Source organism: Cnephaeus nilssonii (assembly GCF_951640355.1).
Source record: "Cnephaeus nilssonii genome assembly, chromosome: 3".
Taxonomy (NCBI): Eukaryota; Metazoa; Chordata; class Mammalia; order Chiroptera; family Vespertilionidae; genus Cnephaeus; species Cnephaeus nilssonii.
In genome coordinates, this window is record NC_137074.1 from 55581729 (window position 1) to 55604312 (window position 22584).

Sequence of the window (22584 nt, forward strand, 5' to 3'; positions counted from 1 at the left end):
TAATCTGTCTGGAATTAACACAAGTACATGATGTGATTCAGTAAAAGTAAATAATGCAGAATATTTTCAGGTAAGTAATTATGGGAAGATACTAGAGATAACCTTTAATGTTAACTTCTTATAAGTAAAACACTTGTAGTTCCCTCTGTATGTTCATATTTGTGAAGCAGCTATACATAGTGTGATGTTCATTTGTAGGGCAAAGTTGCTGCTTATTAGCATTCTCTTTGTTTAAACAGGCCATTAACTTCTCCATCCAACAAAGAAATTATTGAAAGTATAGATAAGTTTCCCAATTTTTTCAGTGTGTGACAAACTAAGCAGATAGATATCTGATAGCAGTCAGTCTTGTAGGTATTCTAGTACATAGTTATAACAGATATGTTAAAAACTAGATCATTGCTATAGTAGTGAAAATACAGAGAAGATAGAAGAAGAGATAGGAAACAAAAGAGGGAAAACAAGGAAATCATTGAAAAGATAAAAGAATTTAAAAAGTAAATAGGTAAAAATCAGAAGTTAACCTTTTAATCTCAGGCCTCCAAATAATGGTAATAGTGTGGTTTTGTTGTTTTGTTTATTTGTGTGTTTTTTCTTTTGGGGATGATACGGACTTATGCTCTCCTCTTGGGTACCACTGTTTGTATTATTGTTTTTAATAGGCTGTCAAGTGTATACTGTTAAATGAGCTTGGGATTCTTGCATTCATATTCATATCTCTTCATTATTTCCTTTAGGCAATTGAGAATTTTGAACCAGCAACTTAGAGAACAAGGAAAAACTAAAAAGACATATGGTTCTCAGGAATGCAACCTTGAATGTAGGTAAAAGAACTTTAAGAACTGCCCTTGCCGGTGTTGCTTAGTGGTTATAGAGTTGGCCTATATACCGACGGGTTGTGGGTTAGATTCCTAATCAAGAGCATGTACCTGGGTTACAGGTTCATGCCTGGACCGGGGCAGGGTGCATGCTGAGAGGCAACCAGTCAATGGGTTTTTCTCACATCTTTGTTTCTCTCTGTGTCCCTCCCTCCCTTCCACTCTTTCTGAAAAAGCAATGGAAAAAATATCCTCTGGTGAAGATTAAAAACAACAACAAAAATAACTTTAAGAACTCATGGTAAATTCCTTGTGGCTCTGGAAATATTGATAAAAATTGAGCTTTCTTAATTATTTTGTCATAAGTAGACTTATTATTTTTTAATCCTCACCCAAGTATATGTTTTTTTGTGTGTGTTTATTTAAATGTTTTTATTGATTTTAGAGAGAAGAAAGGAGAGGGAGAGAGATAGAAACATCAGTGATGAGAGAATCATTGACCTCCTGATTCATAGGTCAATGCTTAATCACTGAGCCACACCGGCCAGGCAAGGATATGTTTTTATTGATTTTTTTTTTTGTTATTGATAGTATTACAGATGTCTCCCAATTTCTCCCTTTTTGCCCCCCTCCACCCAACCCCCACCCACCCCAGGCCTTCCCCATACTAATGTTTGTGTCCATGGGTTATGCATTCATGCATATATGTTCTTTGGATAACCTCTTCCCGACCCTCCACTTCCCTCACCACTGAGATCTGTCATTCTGTTCCATGTATCCATGCCTCTGGACCTATTTAATTTGTCAGGTTTTTTTTTTGTTATTAGATTCCACACATAAGTGAGATCATGTGATATTTGTATTTCTCTAACTGGCTTATTTGCTTAGCATAAAAGTCTCTAGGTCCATCATGCTATCTCAAAGGGTACGAGCTGTGTGTGTGTGTGTGTGTGTGTGTGTGTGTGTGTGTGTGTGTGTGTGTGTTGATTTCAGAGAGAGGAAGGGAGATGTAGAGAGGAATAGAAACATCAATAAGAAAGAATCATTTATCGGCCAACTCCTGCATGACCCCCACTGGGGATTGAGCATGCAACCTGGGCATGTGCACTGAATAGGAATGGAATGGTGGGTCGATGTTCAGCTGCTGAGCCACACTGGCTGGGCTGAGCTCCTTTTTTTTACAGCTGTATAGTTTTCTATTGTGTAAATGTATCACAGCTTTTTTATCCATTCATTTACTGATGGGCACTTGGGCTGTTTGCAGATCTTAGCTATTGTAAATAAACAGTGCTATGAATATAGGGGTGTATATATTCTTTTTGATTTGTGTTTTGGGGTTCTTAGGATATATTATCAGAAGTAGGATTGCTGGGTCATACGGCAGTTCCATTTTTAATTTTTTGAGGAATAGTGGCTGTGCCGATCTGCATTCCTACTAGTAGTGTACTAGAGTTCCCTTTTCTCCACATCCTCACCAGTACTTGTTTTTTTTAATGATGGTAGCCATTCTGGCAGATATGTGGTGATACCTCACTGTAGTTTTAATTTGCATCTCTCTGATGATTAGTGACATTGAGCATTATTTCTTGTCTATTGGCCATCTGGATGTCCTCTTTGGAGAAGTGTCTATTCAGGTCCTTTTCCCATTTTTTTAATTAGATTGTCTTTCTGGTGTTGAGTTGTATGAGTTCTTTGTATATTTTGGAAATCAATCCCTTATCAGATATATCACTGGCGAATGTGTTCTCCCATATAGTGGGTTCCCTTTTCATTTTGTTGATGTTTCTCCTGCTGTGCAGAAGCTTTTTAGTTTAATGTAGTTCCATTTGTTTATTTTTTTCCTTTATTTCCCTTGCCTTAAGGGATGTATTGGTGAAAATACTACTATGTGAGATGTCTAAAATTTTACTGCCTATATTTTCTTCTAGGACTTTTATGGTTTAGTCAAAAAGACATATTTAAGTCTTTTATCCATTTTAGGTTTATTCTTGTGTATGGTGTAAGTTGGTAGTGTAGTTTCATTTTTTTTTTGCATGTACCTGTCCAATTTTTCCAACAGCATTTATTGAAGAGGCTATTTTTACTCCATTGTATGCTATTATTACCTCTTATCTCAAATATTAATTGAGCAGATTGCTGTGGGTCAATTTCTGGGGTCTCTGTTCTATTCCATTTGTCTTATATGACTGTTCTTTTGCCCGTACCAGACTGTTTTGATTACAGTGGGTTTGTAGCATAGTTTGATATCTGATATTGTGATCCCTCCAACTTTGTTCTTCTTTCTCAAGATGGCTGAGGCTATTCAAGGTCTTTTTTGGTTCCATATAAACTTTTGGAATATTTGTTTTAGATCTGTGAAATGTGCCTTTTTTAAAAACTTTTTTTAAAATTTCCCTTCAGAGAGGAAGGGAGAGAGAGAAACATTAATGATGAGAGAGAATCATTGACCAGCTGCCTCCTGCACACCCTACACTGGGGATCGAGCCCTCAACCCAGGCATATGCCCTGACCGGAATTGAATCGTGACCTTCTGGTTCATAGTTCAATGCTCAACCACTGAGCTACAGAGGCCAGGTGCCATTGGTGTTTTTATAGGGATTGCATTGAATCTGTAGATTGCTTTGGGTAATATGGACATTTTAATGATGTTAATTCTTCCAATCCATGAACATAGTGTATGCTGCCACTTGTTTATATCTTCCTCTATTTCCTTTTTTAATGTTGTATAATTTTCTGAGTACAGGTCTTTTACCTCCTTGGTTAACCCTTTGCACTCACTTGCTTTTTTCTCGATTCCTTTATTCTACTCTGGATTTAATTTTTTAAATACCCCATATTTTACAAAGCGTGGCAGTAGAATAAAAAACTGGAGTTTCTTTTCATACAAACTTATTTATTTGGATTTTTTTTATATTTCAAATTATTGATACATTCAAAGAGTAATTTGCACTCGACATCCGAGTGCAAAAGGTTAAGTTTATTCCAGGGTATCTGTTCTTTTGTTGTAATGACAAATGGGATTTTTTTCCCTACTATGTTTTTATTGATTTCAGAGAAGAAGGGAGAGGGAGAGAGAGATAGAAACATCAATGATGAGAAAGAATCATTGATCAGCTGCCTTCTGCATGACCCATACTGGGGATCAAGCCTGCAACCCAGGCATGTGCCCTTGACTGAAATTGAACCCAGGACCCTTTAGTCCGCAGGCTGACACTATCCACTGAGCAATCCAGCTAGGGTGGGATTGTTTTTTCAGTTCTCTTCCTGAGAATTCATTATCTCTATATATAAAAGCCTAAGTGACCAAATGACTGAACAACTAGTCAACGAGTCACTATGACATGCACTGACCACAAGGGGGCAGTGCGCTCAATGCAGGAGCTGTCCCCTGATGGTCACTGCGCTCCCACAGCCAACCTCCCATGGCCCCTCCCCCAAGCCGGCCAGCCAACCTCCCTCACCCTCTCCCCCTATCAGCCAATCTCCCACGGCTCCTCCCCTTGGCTGACCAACCTCCTGCAGCCCCTCCCCCTGGCTGGCCGGCCAACCTCCCCCAGACCAACCTCCCGCGGTCCCGTTCGGCCCTGATAGCCAGCCAGGCTGAGGGACCCCACCCATGCACAAATTCGTGCACCAGGCCTCTAGTTAGTGTGCAGAAATGCCATTGATTTCCCAGTGTAAATTTTGTATCTTTCTACTTGCCAAATTTATAAAATCTAGCTTTTTTGGTGAAATCTTTAGGGTGTTCTATGTACAATATCATGTCATCTGCAAATAGTGAACAGTTTTATTTCCTCCTTTCCAATTTGGATGCCTTTTATTTCTTCTTTTCTGATCACTGTGGCTAGGACTTCCAGTACTTTCCTATATAATAAAAGGTAATATGCAAATTGACCCTAATGGCGGAACAACTGGGAACAACCGGTAGCTATGATGCTCACTGACTACCAGGGGGCAGAGGCTCAATGCTGGAGCTGCCCCCTGGTGGTCAGCGCACTTCCACAGGGGGAGTGCTGCTCAGCCAAAAGCTGGCTCATGACTGGCCAGTGCAGTGGCAGTGGCGGGAACCTCTCCTGCCTCCGCGGCAGTGCTAAGGGTATCCGACTAATGGCTTAGGCCCACTCTCCGCGGGCTCCCAGGCTGGCAGAAGGATGTGTGACTGCCAGCTTAGGCCCAGTCCCCCAAGGGGTCCCAGAATGCGAGAGGGCGCAGGCTGGAGTGCAGGCACTCCCCCACCCCGAGTGCACGAATTTTTGTGCACTTGGCCTCTAGTGTTGAATAAGAGTGGTGAAAGTAGACATCCTTGTCTTATTTCTGATCTTAAGGGAAACGCTTTTAGTTTTGCTCATTAAGTATGATATTGGCTGTAGATTTGTCATATATGACCTTTATTAAGTTGAGATATGATCAACTATTCCCACTTTGCTTAGAGTTTTTATCAAATATGGGTGCTTGATATTGTCAAATGCTTTTCCTGCATCTATTGATATGATTCTACATTTTTTATCCTTCATTTTGTTTATGGGTATGTCACATTTATTGATTTTTGAATATTAAACCATCCTTGCATCCACGGAATAAATCCCACTTGGTCATGGTGTATGATCTTTTTAATGTATTGCTGGATCCGATTTGACAATATTTTGTTGAGGATTTTAGCATCTATGTTCATCAGGGATATTAGCCTATAATCTTCTTTCTTTGTAGTGTCTTTCTCTGGTTTTGGAATTAGGATAATGCTGGCCTCATAAAAAGAGCTTGTAAATGTTTCTTCCTCTTGGATTTTTTGGAATAGTTTGAGGAGGATAAGTATTAGTTCTTCTTTGAATGTTTGGTAAAACTAACCTGTGAAAACATCTAATCCAGGACTTTTGTTTGCCTGGGGTTTTTTTATTAGTGCTTCAATTTCATCAGTTGTTATCGGCCTATTCAGGTTTTCTGATACTTTCAGATTCAGTTTTGGAAGATTGTATGTTTCTAGGAATTTGTCTATTTTGTCCAGTTGTCCAGTTTGCTGGCATATAGTTGTTCATAGTATTTTCTTACAATCCTTTGAATTTCTATAGTATCAGTTGTTACTTCACCTTTTTCATTTCTGATTTTATTTATTTTGGTCCTGTCTCTTTGATGAGTCTGGCTAAAGGTTTATCAATCTTGTTTATCTTTTTAAAGAACCAGCTCTTGCTTTCATTGATCTTTTGTGTTATTTTCTTAATCTCTAAGTCATTTATTTCTGCTGTGATATTTATTATTTCCTTCCTTTTACTTACTCTGTGCTTTTTTTGTTGTTCTCTTTCTAATTCTTTTAGTTGTAGGGTTAGATTGTTTATTGAGCTTTTTCTTTTTTAAAAAAATATATTTTACTGATTTTTTACAGAGAGGTAGGGAGAGGAACAAAGAGTTAGAAACATCGATGAGAGAGAAACATCCATCAGCTGCCTCCTGCACACCTCCCACTGGGGATGTGCCTGCAACCAAGGTACATGCCCTTGACCGGAATCAAACCTCGGACCTTTCAGTCCACAGGTCAACGCTCTATCCACTGAGCCAAACAGGTTAGGGCTTCTTGTGTAATGATTCTTTCTTGAGGTAGGTCTGTAATACTATGAACTTCCCTCTCAGGACTGCTTTCTCTGTGTTCCATTGATTTTGAATTGTTGTGAGTTTATTCATTTGTTTCCAGGAAATTTTTTATTTCTTTGATGTCATTGGTATTCTATTCACGGTTTATCCATTCATTATTTAATAGCAAGGTATTTATTCTCTATGTGTTTGAATGTTTTTGAGGTTTTTTATTATAGTTGACTTCTAGTTTCATGCTATTGTGATCTGAGAAGATTCTTCATATGATTTCAATCTACTTTAATTTGTAAAGACATATTTTGTGTCCTAACATATGGTCTATCTGAGAATAATCCATGTACATTTAAGAAGAGTATGTATTCTGCTGCTTTGTAATATCAATATAATATCAATTATATCCTTCTGATCTAGTGTATCATTTGTTTTTATTGATTTGAGAGAGAGAAATAGTGATGTGAGAGAGAAACATTGATTGGTTGCCTCCTGTAGTACCCCAAATGGAACTTGCAACCTAGGTACGTACCCTGACTGGGAACTGAACCTGCAACGTTTTGGTGTATGGGATGATATTCCAACCAACTGAGCCACCCACCCTGGGCAGAATTTCTTTTTAATCAAAAATTTAAAAAATAGGAATAGTACTCCTTATTAACATTTAAAATAGTACAGAAACAGAAATATGAAAGATCCATGATATTGCTTCCCAATAATATATCCCTTTTCTTTTAAAAAGGCTATATTTCCAATTTCAAATATCCTCTGTTCATATATAATTAATTTATTTCACAAATAGCTACCGAGTATCTAAGATGTGATAGGCAATACCAGAACTACTTTTAGAAATGAGATTTGTACAATACACACTCTTCTATAGCTTGCATTATTTATTTAACATGTAATAGCATTTTTCGCTAGCAAAATACATAAATATGTTTCTGTTTATGAACTACTTGGGTTTTCGTTTATGTGGTTATATCATAATGTATTTAAAGTTGTCTGCTGATAGATATCTAGGTACTTCTCCCATTTTCCCAATGCAAACAGTGCTACAATAAAAATCTTGTACATATATCTTTGTGCACGTGTGAGCATTTTTACAGATTATAGCAGTAGAATTGATGAGTCAGTGGATATATATATATATATATATATATATATATATATATATATTTACAGTTGCAATTTTGACAGATACTGACATATTGTTCTTATGGATCACTAAGTTGGAAGTAAAAGAAAAGAAAAGAAAAGTCTAATAGTACTAGAGGAAAAGATGAGAACTTCTTTTTCCTATTTGGGGAATTTTTTCTAAGCATGACAAAAACTCAGATGTTGCAAAGGAAAAGATTGATAAAATATATCTCAGAAAATTTTTTTATTTATTTTCTGCACAGCAAAATTATAAATACATTCAAAATGTATCAACAAAATGGGAAACTTTTTTTATTACATTATATGACAAAGGCTTGATTTTTTAAATATTTGGAATAAGAAAAATACCAGCACACACCTTATAAATGTGTTCAACTTCACCAGTGTAATTTTAGAAAAGATCATTTGAATCCTACTCTGAATAAATGATGGGTTTAGGAAGGATGGTAGGGGGAAAGTGAATATATATAGTAAGTGGTTTCCATTCTAAGTAGCTTATCTCTTTTTATTCTCTATGCATTTACTTATTGTTTCCTTGAGAGCATTTTATGCTATTTATATTACCTGCTTTTTACCAGGTCCCTGAGAGCATGGACCTTGTCTCTTGTTCACCACTGTACGCCCAGATTCTACTACAGTGCCTCAAACAAAGTAAGCCTTCACTTAAGGCTGCATTTTTTTTTTTAAGTGAGTAGTGTCATATATTTTTATAGCCATTAAAAGGAATGTGATAGCCTGGCCTGTTTGGCTCAGTGGTCGAGCGTGAACATATCAACTAGGAAGTCATGGTTGGATTCCCGGTCAGGGCACATGCCCAGGCTGTGTGCTCAATCCCCAGTAGGAGCTGTGCAAGGTGGTAGCCAGTCAATGATTCTCCCTCATCATTAATGTTTCTATCTCTCTCTCTCTCTCCCTCTCCCTTTCTCTCTGAAATCAATAAAAATATATTTTAAAAGGAATGTGATAGCTCTATGATAATATATAAAATCTTATGGAGATTGGGGAGCAAGGTTAGAAACTATTGCTGTATTGTAATGTGATTCATTATGTTTAAATATAGATTGTCCCAAAAATAATATATACATACTTTGAACGATTATAAAGTCAGTGTTTATTAACATACAGTTTATTTTCAAAATTTAAAAGAATGTACAGAAATGAATAATTTTTTTATCAGTGCCTCTTTTCTAACTGGTGACCATTCTGGTCCATGCACTACTAATAATGTGAAGCAATGGAATTGCAAACATCAAGAATCATTTCTTTCAGTATTGTGCACTCTCAATTCATCAGCTGTTGCTGGTTTTGTACCATAAACTTTATCTTTTATGTATCCCCATTAAAAAGTCTAGTGGATAAATTTTCTTTGTTTAAAACTTAGTTTGGCTTCACCCATTATTTCAAATCAGTTAAACCTGAAAAGAAGTGAAAATTAAGTGAGTTATCAGCTGTTAAAGTGTGTATACATTTTTTGGGGACATAGGGTGTCCCCCAAAAAGTCAGTGTTTGTACTTCAATGCGTTTCAAATTTCCAGTAGCATTTTAGGATGAATTTCCTTTGTTCAAAGCTTATTCTGGCTGAGAAGAAACATCAATTGATTTATAAGCTGTTAAAGTGTGTATACATGTTTTTAGAACACGCTGTATTTATTTTATGCAAAAGCATTTTCTAGAAAGATACCAAAGTTAGTAGTGATTGCCTCTTCAGGGGAGTAAGGGTGGGCGGGAGGGAGCCTCTTCACTGAGAATCATGATTATCATTGGTAATATGTGGTGTGTGAATTTTTTTTAAATTTGTGTATGATTCTTTCATTAAGAAAGCTAATAAAAAGGGCCACCCAGAGTGGACAGTTGGTTGAGCATTGTCCCATGCACTGAAAGGTTGTTGGTTCAATTCCTGGTCAGGGCACATACCTGGGTTGCAGGTTTGATCCCCAGTTGGGGAGCATATGGGAGGCAGCCAGTCGATGTTTCTCTCTCAATCAATGTTTCTCTCTCTCCCCCTTTCTCTCTCTAAGCATGTCCTTGAGTGAGTGTTAAAAAAAAAATGTTTTAATGCCCAAAATATCTATTTGAAAGGAAAAGCATGACTTCTGCCAAACAACTTAAAAAAACAAAAACAAAATAATTTAGTATTAACACAGAACTGCTCAAGCGTGTAATTTTTAAGTAAAATCAATATATTCTAAGCCTTTTCTTTTTTAAATGTAACTCTTTTCCAGGTTTATACTTTTTATGTTTAAAAAAATATTTTTTTTTATTGATTTCAGAGAGGAAGGGAGAGGGAGAGAGAGAGAGAGAAATGTCAATGATGAGAGAGAATCATTGATCAGTTGCCTGCTGCATGCCCCCCACTGTGGATAGAGCCCGCAACGCTGGCATGTGCCCAGATGGGAAATCAAACTGTGACCACTTGGTTCAGAGGTCAATGCTCAACGACTGAATCAAGCCACACCCACCAGGCCAAGTTTGTGCTTTTTAAATTGGGGAAACAATTATTTGATCTGTTTTGTCTTACAGTGTTTTCCCTTCAATCATTGAATAAGTCACTTCAAAATCAATTACAGGAATCACTAAAGAGCCAGGAATTACTACAGAGTAAAAATGAAGAGCTTTTAAAAGTGATTGAAAATCAGAAAGATGAAAACAAAAGATTTGCTGGTATATTTAAAGAAAAAGATGAAACTATACTTGAAAATAAACAGCAATTTGACATTGAGACAACCAAAATAAAAATTGGTATGTATTTGAGCTGTAGTTATGGTCACATTTTAAAAAAGGAATAAGGAAACTGAAACTTATTTGTTGTTTTAGAATTGGAGGAAGCCTTAGTCGATGTGAAAAGCTGCCGATTTAAGTTAGAAGCTGCTGAAAAGGAAAATCAGATATTGGGAATAACATTACGTCAGCGTGATGCCGAGGTGACTCGACTGAGAGACTTAACCAGGTAATATTGAAATTTGAATAACTTATTCCTTTAAATAGATATATTTAAAAACTTTAAAATAATTTTAGACCTGTTCTCTTTCCCTTCTTTTGTTATTTTTTTGCTAACTTCTAATGTTTTTTCTCTGTTTCAAATAAATTAGTGTAGAATTTCAAACCTGGCAAATGTTTTTTTAAACCACCTGATTCCAGGAAAAGGGCTCGGATGAGGAGCTAAAGACTTATTTAGCAAAATGGTTAAGAGCGCTCTGACTCTAAAGCTAGAGAGACCTGAGTGGAACCCTAGCTATACCATGTTTTAGCTATATGACTTTGAGCAAGTTATTTATCTCTCTATACCTCAGCTGTAAAGTGGGAGGACATGAATAGAGTTGATGGGAGGACAAAGAAATAACTTGGGAGAAGCAGTTAGCACAGTAGCCTTCCTGCCATATGATGGTGGGTAAGTTATTAGCCTCTTTGAGCCCCATTCATCAGTAAAATGAAAGTTGGCACCTACCCTTAAGATTCCTATGTACCTGAACAGGTCTTTACTCAATAAAATCACCTCAATTTTTATATAATATACTAGAGGCCCTGCGCACGAAATTTGTGCGTGGGTACGGTCCCTAGGCCTGGCCTGAGATCAGGGCCATCTTCCCCAGCTGCCCGCAGTTGGCCCTGCCCCCACTGCCACCCACCCCCAGTTCCCCATTCGCCATCAGGCCATCAGGTGATTGGTGCCTGACAGCTGGGGGAAGGGACTGAGAGGTCAGCTTTTCCTGCCTGCTCGCCAGCCCCGCCTCCGCAGCAGGTGGCCATCAGGTGATTGGAGCCTGCCGGCCAGGGAAAGGGACCAAGAGGTGGTCAGTGCGCCTCATAGTGACTGGTCCAGCAGTTGTTCTGGTCGTTCTGCTATTAGGGTCAATTTGCATATTACCCTTTTATTATATAGGATAGAGGCCTGGTGCACAGGTGGAGGCCCCGATCAGGGTGGGGCCAGCCTAGGCGAGGGGCTGCTGGTGGTTTGCAGGCTGGCCATGCCCCCAATGGGGTGAGGGGTCCCCGATGGGGGATGGGGCCAGCCTGGGCAAGGGGTCATAGGCCTCCGATAGGGGTGGGGGTTCCCACTGGGGGTGGAGCCGGCCTGAGCGAGGGGCCATAGGGGGTTTTCAGGCTGGCCATGCAACCATCAGGGTGGGGGTCCCTGCTGAGGGGTAGGCTGGCCATGTCCCTGTCTTTTTCATGAAGGACATCCAGAAGACATCTAGTCTAATTAGATATAGATACTTACAAAATTTAGTTTTCTCTTTCAACATTTGGCTTTGGATTGGATTTTCAACTACTTTTTAAAATCCCAGAAGAGAAGTCAATTATTTTAGGCCTGAATATCCTTAGATCTGAACATCCCTTTGAATGATCCTGGAAGTTCATAGTTTCAAATATAAAACAATCCTGAATATAAAACAATCTCCTTTGTATTTCAAATGAAGGAACATTTTGATTATAAACTTTTAGGAAATTAGATGAAATAGTAATATATATATATATATATAGTATTTAACTTATTAATTTAGTTTTGTAAACATTTGAAATGACTTTTATAAGCTATGTTAGCATAGAAATACTGCCTTTTGTTCACATTTATATTTCAAAGAATACTTTGATTCAAACTTTATTGAACAGTGGGAAAAGCAAACAATATTTCTTGTATCCGTAGTGTTATAATTAATCAGGCTTTCTTCAGTGTTTCTAAAATGTTGGCCTATACCACTCTTGTTCAAAATAAAGTAATTGAGAGATTTTCTCTTCTTACGAAAGTCTTTATAAGGTTTCCAAAGAAATAACATCTCTTCGGAGGATACTTTTGGGGTGAAAACTCTGTTATAATCAAGTATTTATGGTAAAAAGAAGCTAGTCACAAAGGGCATCGTATCCTATGATTCCATTTATATGAAATGTGTAGAATAGACAAACTCATGGAAATAGTAGTCTAATGGTTGCTCAGAGCTGAGGAAAGAGGGGAAAAATAGAGAGTGACTGCTAGTGGGTATAGAATTCCTTTTTAAGGTGATAAAAATGTTCTGAAATTCAAAAGAAGTGATGATTGTACAACTCTTTAAAATACTAAAAACCACTAAGTTGTATACTTTTAGAAGACAGGACAGCAAGTGAGCATGGTCAGGGTCGATGAGTGGTTGCTTAGGTGTCACTGGGAGCGTCTCTGCTACTCTAAGGTGCTTGATCCTCAGCCCCAAACAGAAAATGAAGCAGAAGATCTGGTTCCCTGAGAGTTTTCTTTTCTTCTCACAATTTCTTTAAAATTTTTATTTACTGATTGATTTTAGAGAGGAAGGGGGAGAAAGAAAGAGAAATAGAGAAAAAACATTGATTTGTTGTTCCACTTATTTATGCATTCATTGGTTGATTCTTATATGTGTCCACACTGGGGATCGAACCCACAACCTTGACATATTGGGATGATGCTCCAGCCAACTGAGCTACCCGGCCAGGGCCTCACAATTTTTTCTTTATACCACAAAATCCAGCTCCTTTATGGGCATGAAATCAGAGGCTATTATCTTTTATTTATAAAGTACTTTGATTTCTTTTTAAGTTCTCTCTCTCCCATATTTATTGTTTTCTTTGTCCTCAACTCTGGAAGGAAGATTTTAATATCTGCATTTTCATAGATGGGGGAACTAGTACCATGCAAGTTAAATATCAATAGAAATTTAATGACAGAGCTGAGACTATCATTTCTTGATACCTAGCCATGTTTTCTTTATATATATATATATATATATATATATATTTCAGAAAAGAAGGAAGAGGGAGAGAGAGATAGAAACATCAATGATGAGAGAGAATCATTGATCAGCTGCCTCCTTCATGCCCCCTACTGGGGATTGAGCCTGTAACCCGGTCACGTGCCCTTGACCATAATTGAACTCGGGACCCTTCAGTCTGTAGGCCGACGCTCTATCCACTGAGCCAAACCAACTAGGGCTCTTTTTATTTTATTTTTAATAGTCCTCACTCGAGGATATGCCTTGATTGACATGCCTTTATATTTATATGCCCCAACCAGGGATTGAACCTGCAACCTGGGTATGTGCCCTGACCCGGAATCAATCCTGTAACATTTTGGTGCAGGGGACGAAGCTCCAACCAACTGAATCACCTGGCCAGGGCAAATTAAATCGCCATGTTTTCTTTCACTCTTGCATATATCATGGCGTTAGATAGAATAGTTTATTCCTCATAACAATTCCATCTCTAATGTAGTCTAAGTAAACCTTAGCATTTTTTAATCTGGGAGATAGATGGATGGATTCATTTGCTAATTCATTTATTCAGCAAACATTAATTATATATTATGTTTCAAATATATATGTGTGGAAAACACACAAAAACCTTTAATCACTTTAGTTGCTAAACATCCATATTATCAAGCAAAATGTTTATGCCAGTGCTTTGTCCTTTTTAAAGGATAAACTGGACTAAAAACTATTTAACATGCGTGTAGTAAATGATAGTATAATTATTCTAGAAATTAGCATAAATGGAAGCCCAAAGAAATGAAGGGACTTACCTGACTTTCACAGCTAGTTGGTGCCTAAGCTTGGACCTTAGCCAAGATTTTGGATTCCCTCTTCAGCCTTGCTTTCTGCTTTGAAAAGAGCAGCTTCTCTTAAAGAGAAAATGACTCATTATTGAGAGATTTTTCTACCTTTGAACCTATGTATTCTTTCAAAATAACACAGTCTGCCTTTTCTGGTGTTCATTAGGAATGAAAAAGGATTCGCTTGCAAATGGAGTCTTCTCTTAACATTTACCCTAACACAGAAGCATAGGAACTGAGAAAGCTTATTTTTATACCGTGTATTATCTGCTATTAGGAAAGGCTGTCTAAACTATTAGATACACAGTTGTTTTGTTCTCCTTTTCTTAAGACTCTCAAAAATTTTCCTGCCAGTTTTTTCCACTGTTTTCAAGGACTTTTTATTTTTATGCTGGCATGGATCCTGCCTGCTAGCTCATCTATTAGATTAACTTTAAGTGATTATAGAATCATTTGTGGGCTGGCTTAGCATAATGTCTTATAAAGATTAGTACTACTCGTACATTTTCTGAAGATTGAGTAACACCTTCAAAATTCAAGTACATATTACCCATTGATGGCAATGTATTTTGTCCTTTAAATTAAAAAGCAAAACAAAATTCAAAAATCGGTCTTGGAGCTTACTTGTGTCTAAATTTACCATGTTGGTTATTTATAATATGTTTGGTGACACCCTATGCAATTCAATTAATTAGGAACATCTCCAGTACTATACGAGGCTCCTGTGACTATTTTGTACTTCAATATTAAAAAGTAAACTAACAACATCTAGCAGTACAGATAGATAAATCTTCTCATTCATCTGCCTTGTTCCTTGTTTCTGCAATAATACACCTCAGTCAGATGGATGATATCTTTTTATGTGTGTTTTTAAGAATCTCTCAGAAGAGAGATTTCACAAAATTTCTGAATGCCTTTCTTAGACTATTAGGGAGGGATAATGGAACTAGAAGATACACATATAAGTTCTAAACAAATATCCCCTAAACCATCTCTCTCTTCTTTCTCCAACCTTTAATACATTAAAGGTTTTGAAATACATTTTTATCATTTTTTAAAAATATATTTTTACTGATTTCAGAGAGGAAGAAAGAGGGATAGAGAGATAGAAACATCAATGATGACAGAGAATCATTGATCGGCTGCCTCCTGCATGCCCCCCACTGGGGGCCAAGCTCTCAACTCGGTATGTACCCTGTCCGGGAATTGAATTCATGACCACCTGCTTCATAGGTCAATGCTCAACCACTAAGCCAGGCTGGCTGGGCCATTTTTATCAATTTTTTAGATTTTTCTACAACACATATAAAACCAATAAAATGTTGGGGAATATTAACATATTTTCAGTAACTAGTAAATCTTCTAATAACTCCTAAGGGGCAGACGCAACCAGAGAGGAGGGAGCCCAATTCCTCACGGGACGGGGCCGCACGATTCCACCTTCGCCCGTGGGTTATGTTGTTGCTGGGGCACTGTTGGCCCCAAATCTGGTTTACTGCACACTTCTGTTTGCGTAAAGCACACCCTGTACGACAGCAACTTTGCAAAGTGCCCTCTCACACTCTGGGACCCCTCGGGGATATCAGAGAGCCAGTTTCGGCCGATCCCTGCAGGCCAGGCCAAGGGACCCCACCTGCCGGAGGGACCCCACTCACTCAGAAAACACCTTTTGAGCCATGGTGCCACCCCAGGTGCAGCCCACCAGGGAGGGACTGCGGGAGGTTGGCTCCAAGGCATGTCTGGCCCATCTTGCCCAGTCCCACCCCGCCAGCCACCTTCTAATTAATTTCCTTTTAATGTGCATGAATCCATGCATCGGGTCACTAATCCTATATAATAAAAGACTAATATGCAAATTAACCAAATGGTGGAGCGACTAGTCACTGTGACGTGAGCTGCCCCCTGGAGGTCAGTGCACTCCCACAGGGGGAGCACTGCTCAGCAGAAGCTGGGCTCACGGCTGGCGAGCGCAGCAGCTGTGGCAGGAGCCTCTCCCGCCTCCACGGCAGCGCTAAAGATGTCCAACCGAGGGCTTAGGCCGTCCCATATGGAGCGGGCCTAAGCCATCAGTCAGACATCCCCCAAGGGGTCCTGGACTGGGAGAGGGTGCAGGCCAGGCTGAGGACCCCCCCCCCTGGAGTGCATGAATTTCGTGCACCAGGCCTCTAGTATTTTTATAACTAGTCAAGAAAGAACCTTGCATGTGTTATGAAATGTGCCCGTTGTGTGTTTTTTTATTATTAATCCTCACCCAAAGATATTTTTTCATTGATTTTTAGAGAGAATGGAAGGGAGGGGGAGAGACACAGAGAGAGAAACATGGATGTGAGAGAGGCACATTAATTGGTTGCCTCCCACAGGTGCTCCCACGAGGGCTGGGGATCTAGCGTGCAAACAAGGTATGTGCCCTTGAGAATTGAACCTGGGACCTTTCAGCCGCAGGCTGATGCTCTAGCCACTGAGCCAAACCGACTAGGACTGTGCCAGTTTTCTAAGTATTAAATATCACTGGTTTAGCTGTATTTCATGTAATACAAACACAAATATTTTCTCTTGGTAGCTATTTTAGATGCCTTAAAATTCCAATTTCTTTAATTACCGAGATTTTTCTTTTAATTTCAGAGACAGTGAAATTAAAAGAAAAAATAGAGTCGCATTTTGTTTATACATCAGAAGCTTAATGGTTGACATTAATTTCCATAGACTAAGCTGTTATTAATGTCATTGTCTCTTCTTTTTTGATCACTATTTTGTCCACAGCAAAGATAACATTTTTATTTAAGTCTGGAAAGAAACCTCATCATAACTATGTATTCCTTTTCCAAAAATAAATAGAAATTTCAGTATATAGTTCTGATTGAATTAATTAGGGGGTCATTATTCATTTTAGCATTCCTTTAAAGATATGTTCCTATAGCATTTTTTTTCTTTTAATAAAAGCTCATTAGATTCTTGGAAGTAATGTGAGGAAAAATGGCAGGAGCCACTGCCATCTGAAAAGCAATCAGAACTCAAAATAGAGCCTGACAGTGTAAGCCAAGTTGGAAAAATAATTTTTTTTCTTTTGTAGGGGAAAATATCATTCATTCTGTATCCAGAGATATAATCACTGCTGTTTAATATAGAGATTTCCTTTTAGTGTTTTATTTAGATGTGTGTGACTGTTTACAAAAATAGTATTATATGCATAATACTTATGGCCTGCTCTTTTTAATTTAACCTCATCAATATTCATTTCCCCATCAATATTCATTCTTTACAATATTACTGTAAATGGTTGTGATGCAGTTATACGATAATTTACTGTATTGAAGATAAAGATGTTCAATCCATCTGTTTTTTTAATTATAAATTATATCTTTGTAAACACATCTTTGGGTGCAGCCTCTTGTATATAGTTATATCAGTAGGACAAATTCCTAGAAGTGCAAATTGGTGGGTCAAAAGTGTGGGATATACAAATCTTCTGATGTATTGCCTGTGTGTTCTCCAGAAGAGTTATACCAGTATATACTCATAGTACCTGCTGCCCCAGGCTTCTCTAACAATGGTGTTTTTATTTTACTATGTTAATTTGGTAATCCAAAAAAAAAAGCACATTTAGAAAATTTTAATTTCTCTGAGTAAAAGTTGAACTCTTAAAACATGCTTATTGGCTGGTTGCAAGCTTTTAAAATTACCTATTGATGTCCTTTGTATCTTTTTAAAATTGGTGTGTTTCTTGTCAATATGGACAAATGTGATTGAATTCAAATAGACTAAGGCTTAGTACAAAATGGCTTTAATAGGACTAATAAAAGTTGCCATACATGAACACCTGTTTAGCCCGAAACTCTGCTAAACATACTATCCTTATATTTTATTATTTTATCTTATTTAATGTTCATTGTAATTCTGTAGTAGGCATTTTTATTTTGCAATTGAGGTACTTGAGCTTCAGAAAGGTTGAGTACCTTGCCCAAGATCTAGTGGTAGCGCTAGGATTTGATTCCATATCTGTCTGACTTCAAACCCTGTGTGGTTTTCCTTAAATCACATTTTTTCCTGGTACTTAGCTGTTGTTTATAACAATTTATGCTAGATAATCATCCTTTTTTACAAGTATTGCTCCAGTGTCCTTTAAATATATATTTGAAATGGAGAGAAATAACTTTATTACTAATAGAATCAACTACCAAATGAGTAGTATCCTCTCTAATAAAATGGTAATATGCAAATTAACCATCACTCCGCTACATAAGCCATGCCCACCAGCCAAGCCACACCCATCAGCCAATCAGGGCGAGTATGCAAATTAACCCCAATCCAAGATGGCTACAGCCACAAAGAGCAAGGTTTCCCAGGTAACAGAGCAAGCCAAGCTTTCCATAGCCGTTGCAGGCCTAAGCCTCCACTCAAGCTACAAAGTTTCAATTATAGAAGGTAAACAAATTCAAACAAATGGCGGCAGAATGGAGCTTGAGAGAGCAGGCCAGGGTTGCTGGCGGCAACAGGGGACGCAAAGCTTTCCGCACACCCTGGCCGGGCTCACCCGCTTAAGGCTACAAAGTTTCAATTGTAGAAGGTGAATTAACTGCCACAGAAATGGCTGCTGCCCCAGAAATGGCTGCTGCCCCAGGCTACAAAGTTTCGACTGTAGAAGGAAAATAAATTCCAGATACCAGGACCTCCCCTTGGGTTGCCAGGGGGCGTAGCCGGCCTGCAAACCACCACAGGCCCCTCGCTCAGGCCGTCCCACACCCCAAGGGAACCCCCACCCTTATCTGTGACATCCTTCAGGGCAAACCAGCTGGCCCCCACCCGTGCACCAGGCCTCTATCCTATCTAATAAAAGAGTAACATACAGATTGATCATCACTGCAACACACAATATAGCTGCCCCCATGTGGTCAAAGATCCTGCCCCCATGTGGACACAAGATGGCCACTACAAGATGGCCAGCAGGAGAGGACAGTTGGGAGGCACCCGGCATGCAAGGGAGGGCAGTTGTGAGGGACCAGGCCTGCAAGGGAGGGCAGTTGAGAGGGACCAGGCTTGCAAGGGAGGGCAGTTGGAGGTGATCAACCCTGCAGGAGAGGGCAGTTAGGGGTGACCAGGCTGGCAGAGGAGGGAAGTTTGGGGCAAACAGGCTGGCAGGGGAGCAGTTAAGCATCAACCAGGCTGGCAGCGGAGTGGTTAGGGGGTGATCAGGCTGGCAGGCAGAAGCGGTTAGGGGCAATCAGGAAGGCAGGCAGGCAAGCAGTTGGGAGCCAGTAGTCCTGGATTGTGAGAGGGATGTCCGACTGCCCGTTTAGGCCCGATTCTGGTGGGATCGGGCCTAAACGGGCAGTCGGCCATCCCTCCAGGAGTCCCAGATTGGAGAGGGTACAGGCTGGGCTGAGGGACAACCCCCCGCCGTGCACGAATTTCGTGCACCGGGCTTCTAGTAGTTAATATTTTGCAATGTTTCTCAAGAATAAAGCATCTCCATACCTTAAGAGAAAAAAATGCTGTCTTTATTTTTAGACATAATAATATTAAATTTTATGCACTCCAGAATCTCTTATCATTTGTTATTTTAATTAACTCTTTGGAAAGGAGCATATTCTATGATTTTGTGGGGTTTTGTTTGTTTGTTTTGTTTCTCCATATTAAGAACCAGGCCACTTGCCTCAAATACTTTCTTTTAAACATTATATATATAATCTTATATAAAATATATAAGAAATGGGTAAAACAATAATTAGTGTACTAAATTCTTCTTAACAGAACTTTACAGAGCAATATGGCAAAGCTTCTCTCAGATCTTAGTATGGACACTGCTCGCTGCAAGCCTGGGAATAATCTTACCAAGTCACTTCTGAACATTTATGAAAAACAACCTCAACATGACCCAATCCCTGCTCAAACTTCCATAATGAGCTACTTAAATAAGTTACAAACAGATCACACTTTTCCACGTTCAGAGCCACTTTCTGCAATTAACAATGAGGAAAACATAGTGCCAGATAGGCCCTATGAAAATGTTCTGCCTTCCAAAAGCCCTCAACACAGTAACACCAGGAAAATGGAGGAAGTATCAGCCCCTGGAATCATTTCTACCCTTTCAAAACAGGATTCTGATGAGGAGAGCGAAATTCCAACTCTGATAGAAGGTGAGTGTAATCTGGATAATACAATTTATATTCCCTTGGCTAGAAGTTCTTCTAAAAGGAAATCACCACTGTCCACGAGATTATCCCCCCAGCCTCACATCAGTGCGGCTCCACGACAGCTGCTCAGCAAAGGTGGACCTGTCTCAGAAAAAGAAAATAAACCATGTGCACCTGGAGTTTGTTCTTCCAAAAAGGAAGCAGACGGCGCACCTGAGAAACTTTCCAGAACAGCTGAAATGGAGGACAAGCAGCTCCTCAAGAAAATAAAGGAAGCCATCGGCAAGATCCCTGCTGCCACCGAGGAGCCACAGGAGCGGGCTGCGAGCCACGTTCACGTGAAAAGCAGTGCGGTCTCCGATGGTAGCTTTTTCAATTCTGACTTGACGTCTGACTGGAGCTTCTCTTCTTTCTCAACATTCACTTCTCATGATGAACAAGACTTCCGAAATGGCCTCGCAGCCCTGGATGCCAACATTGCTAGACTCCAGGAGTCCTTAAGGTCTGGTCTTCTAGAGAAATGAACTCGGAAGAAAACAGATCGAGTATCAGTGTAACTTGGTTACATTGAATGTATATTTTAAATTTCTTTATAGAGAAATGATGTTTTATATTAATTATGTGGGGAAAATAAATTGAATAATAAATTTATTATTGGAATATATTGATACTGTAGAGCTTATAAAAACAAGTCATCTTAAATTGTCAATTGCTAAGAGAAGAAAGGGAGTTGTAGATAACTAGAGAAATATTATAAATAATATTTTATTTTAGTACTTAGCAATTAGAGTTCTTTTATTACCCTGCTGGGCAGAGGTTTGCAGGTTGGAAGGATTCTCTAAAGGATAATTGGAAGGGAATCTCTGGGTACAATTTACTATATTCAAACTAGAGTTTCTCTTTTAGGAGCCCTTTTTTTTATGGCATTGTGTATTTTATATGTGATGCTCTTTGCTACAGGCTAGTGTTTTTGGTGAGCTATATAAACATTTAAGACAAAGTATTCCACTTCTTAAAAAAACATTAAGTGGTCCAGTAAAATATAGGTAGCATCCTAGGTGAGCATATGGTTTCTTAAAACTTTGGCACTTTTCTTTTTATCCTGATTGCATGTTTAAGATCTTTAAAAAATAAAGTCAGACTGATCAATGCTAGCAGATAAGTGTCAGTTTTGGCAAACTATGTTTTTTAATAAATGAGTATTTGTTTTTTGTCCTTATTATATTTGAACATGATGGCGTTTGTAAATCTGGCACTGGTTGTAACTGCCTTTCTGGACCAATTATCTTCAGTACTTGAGCTGATATGAACTAGGTTGGACTCTGCTTCTCTATACTAACACCCCAACCTACTCAGTATCTCTTCCCTCCATATAAGCAGCACATTTATTCTCTTAGGAAGATGGATGTTTTGCTATCACTAATACTCCATACAGGTCACCTGCGTGGTCTCATGTGTTTAGTGCTTGAATAGGCTTTAACATTACAGAGCGTTCTGGTCCCAGAAACTCTTTCTGCTGGTTTTTAAGTGTCGGTGCTACAACTTCTGAAGTACCCAGATATAGTCTGATTTTATAGATAGAAATATATTCAGATTTTATAGATAGAAATTTATTAAGTCTAAAAATATTAGATGAATTCTAGGCTATTTTCACAGAATTATCTGTTAATACTTTTAATTTTTCTTACTTCCAGTATTCATAAATAAATATGTTAGTGTATTTGGAGGTAACAGGTCACATAAGTTCTTTGAGTTCAGAAGTACAGTTCAGAAATACAAAATAATAAAGCAAGGAAGAAAATTGTGTCATCTGTCTACTCCAAAATATTCAGCTGTTATTCATATGCAGAAGTAATGTCTTAAGATTATTATATGATAACACAAAAAGATCATTCTGTTTAGCCCTTAATATAGGATGTGAGAAAATTTTTAAATGTTTATGAGTTAATTTAATTAGGGGGTTAATAACTTGATTGAAGAACAAATGAGATTGGAAAATCCTCGAGGGACTGTTTGATATAAGATGAGGGACTATTTATTTGATATGCACAGCATAAAATCATGAAGAGTTCAGTTAAATTTCAAGGTGGAATATGATCCTAACAAAATGGAGGAGATAGTGGGTTTCATAGAAGTTTAAAGAAGGGAGCTACAGAATGGTAGGGGGAAACCTAGAAGGGAAGAAATTTCATTTGGATCATTAAGAATGTATAGGATTTTAATAATTCTGTGAGTGTCCTGTATCAACCCCTGTAGAAATATCAACCCCTGTAGAAAGTCAGTATCACAAAACATAGGGGTTGGTTGAATAGTATATTAAGAGGATGGTGAGTACATCAACCTGACTAAA

The 22584-nt window shown here is 38.5% G+C and overlaps 1 protein-coding gene across 1 annotated transcript in view; it reads left to right on the forward strand.

Annotated features, from left to right (window-relative positions):
• Positions 1-22251, forward strand: part of CCDC14 (coiled-coil domain containing 14) — a 55458-nt gene extending 33207 nt beyond the window's left edge. Inside the window, exons 10-13 of the mRNA XM_079762867.1 lie at positions 738-820; positions 10074-10292; positions 10368-10500; positions 19852-22251. Of these exons, the coding sequence (XP_079618993.1) occupies positions 738-820; positions 10074-10292; positions 10368-10500; positions 19852-20758 (1342 nt within the window). The 3' untranslated portion in view covers positions 20759-22251. The remainder of the gene's footprint in view (positions 1-737; positions 821-10073; positions 10293-10367; positions 10501-19851) is intronic.
• The last annotated feature ends 333 nt before the right edge of the window (positions 22252-22584 follow it).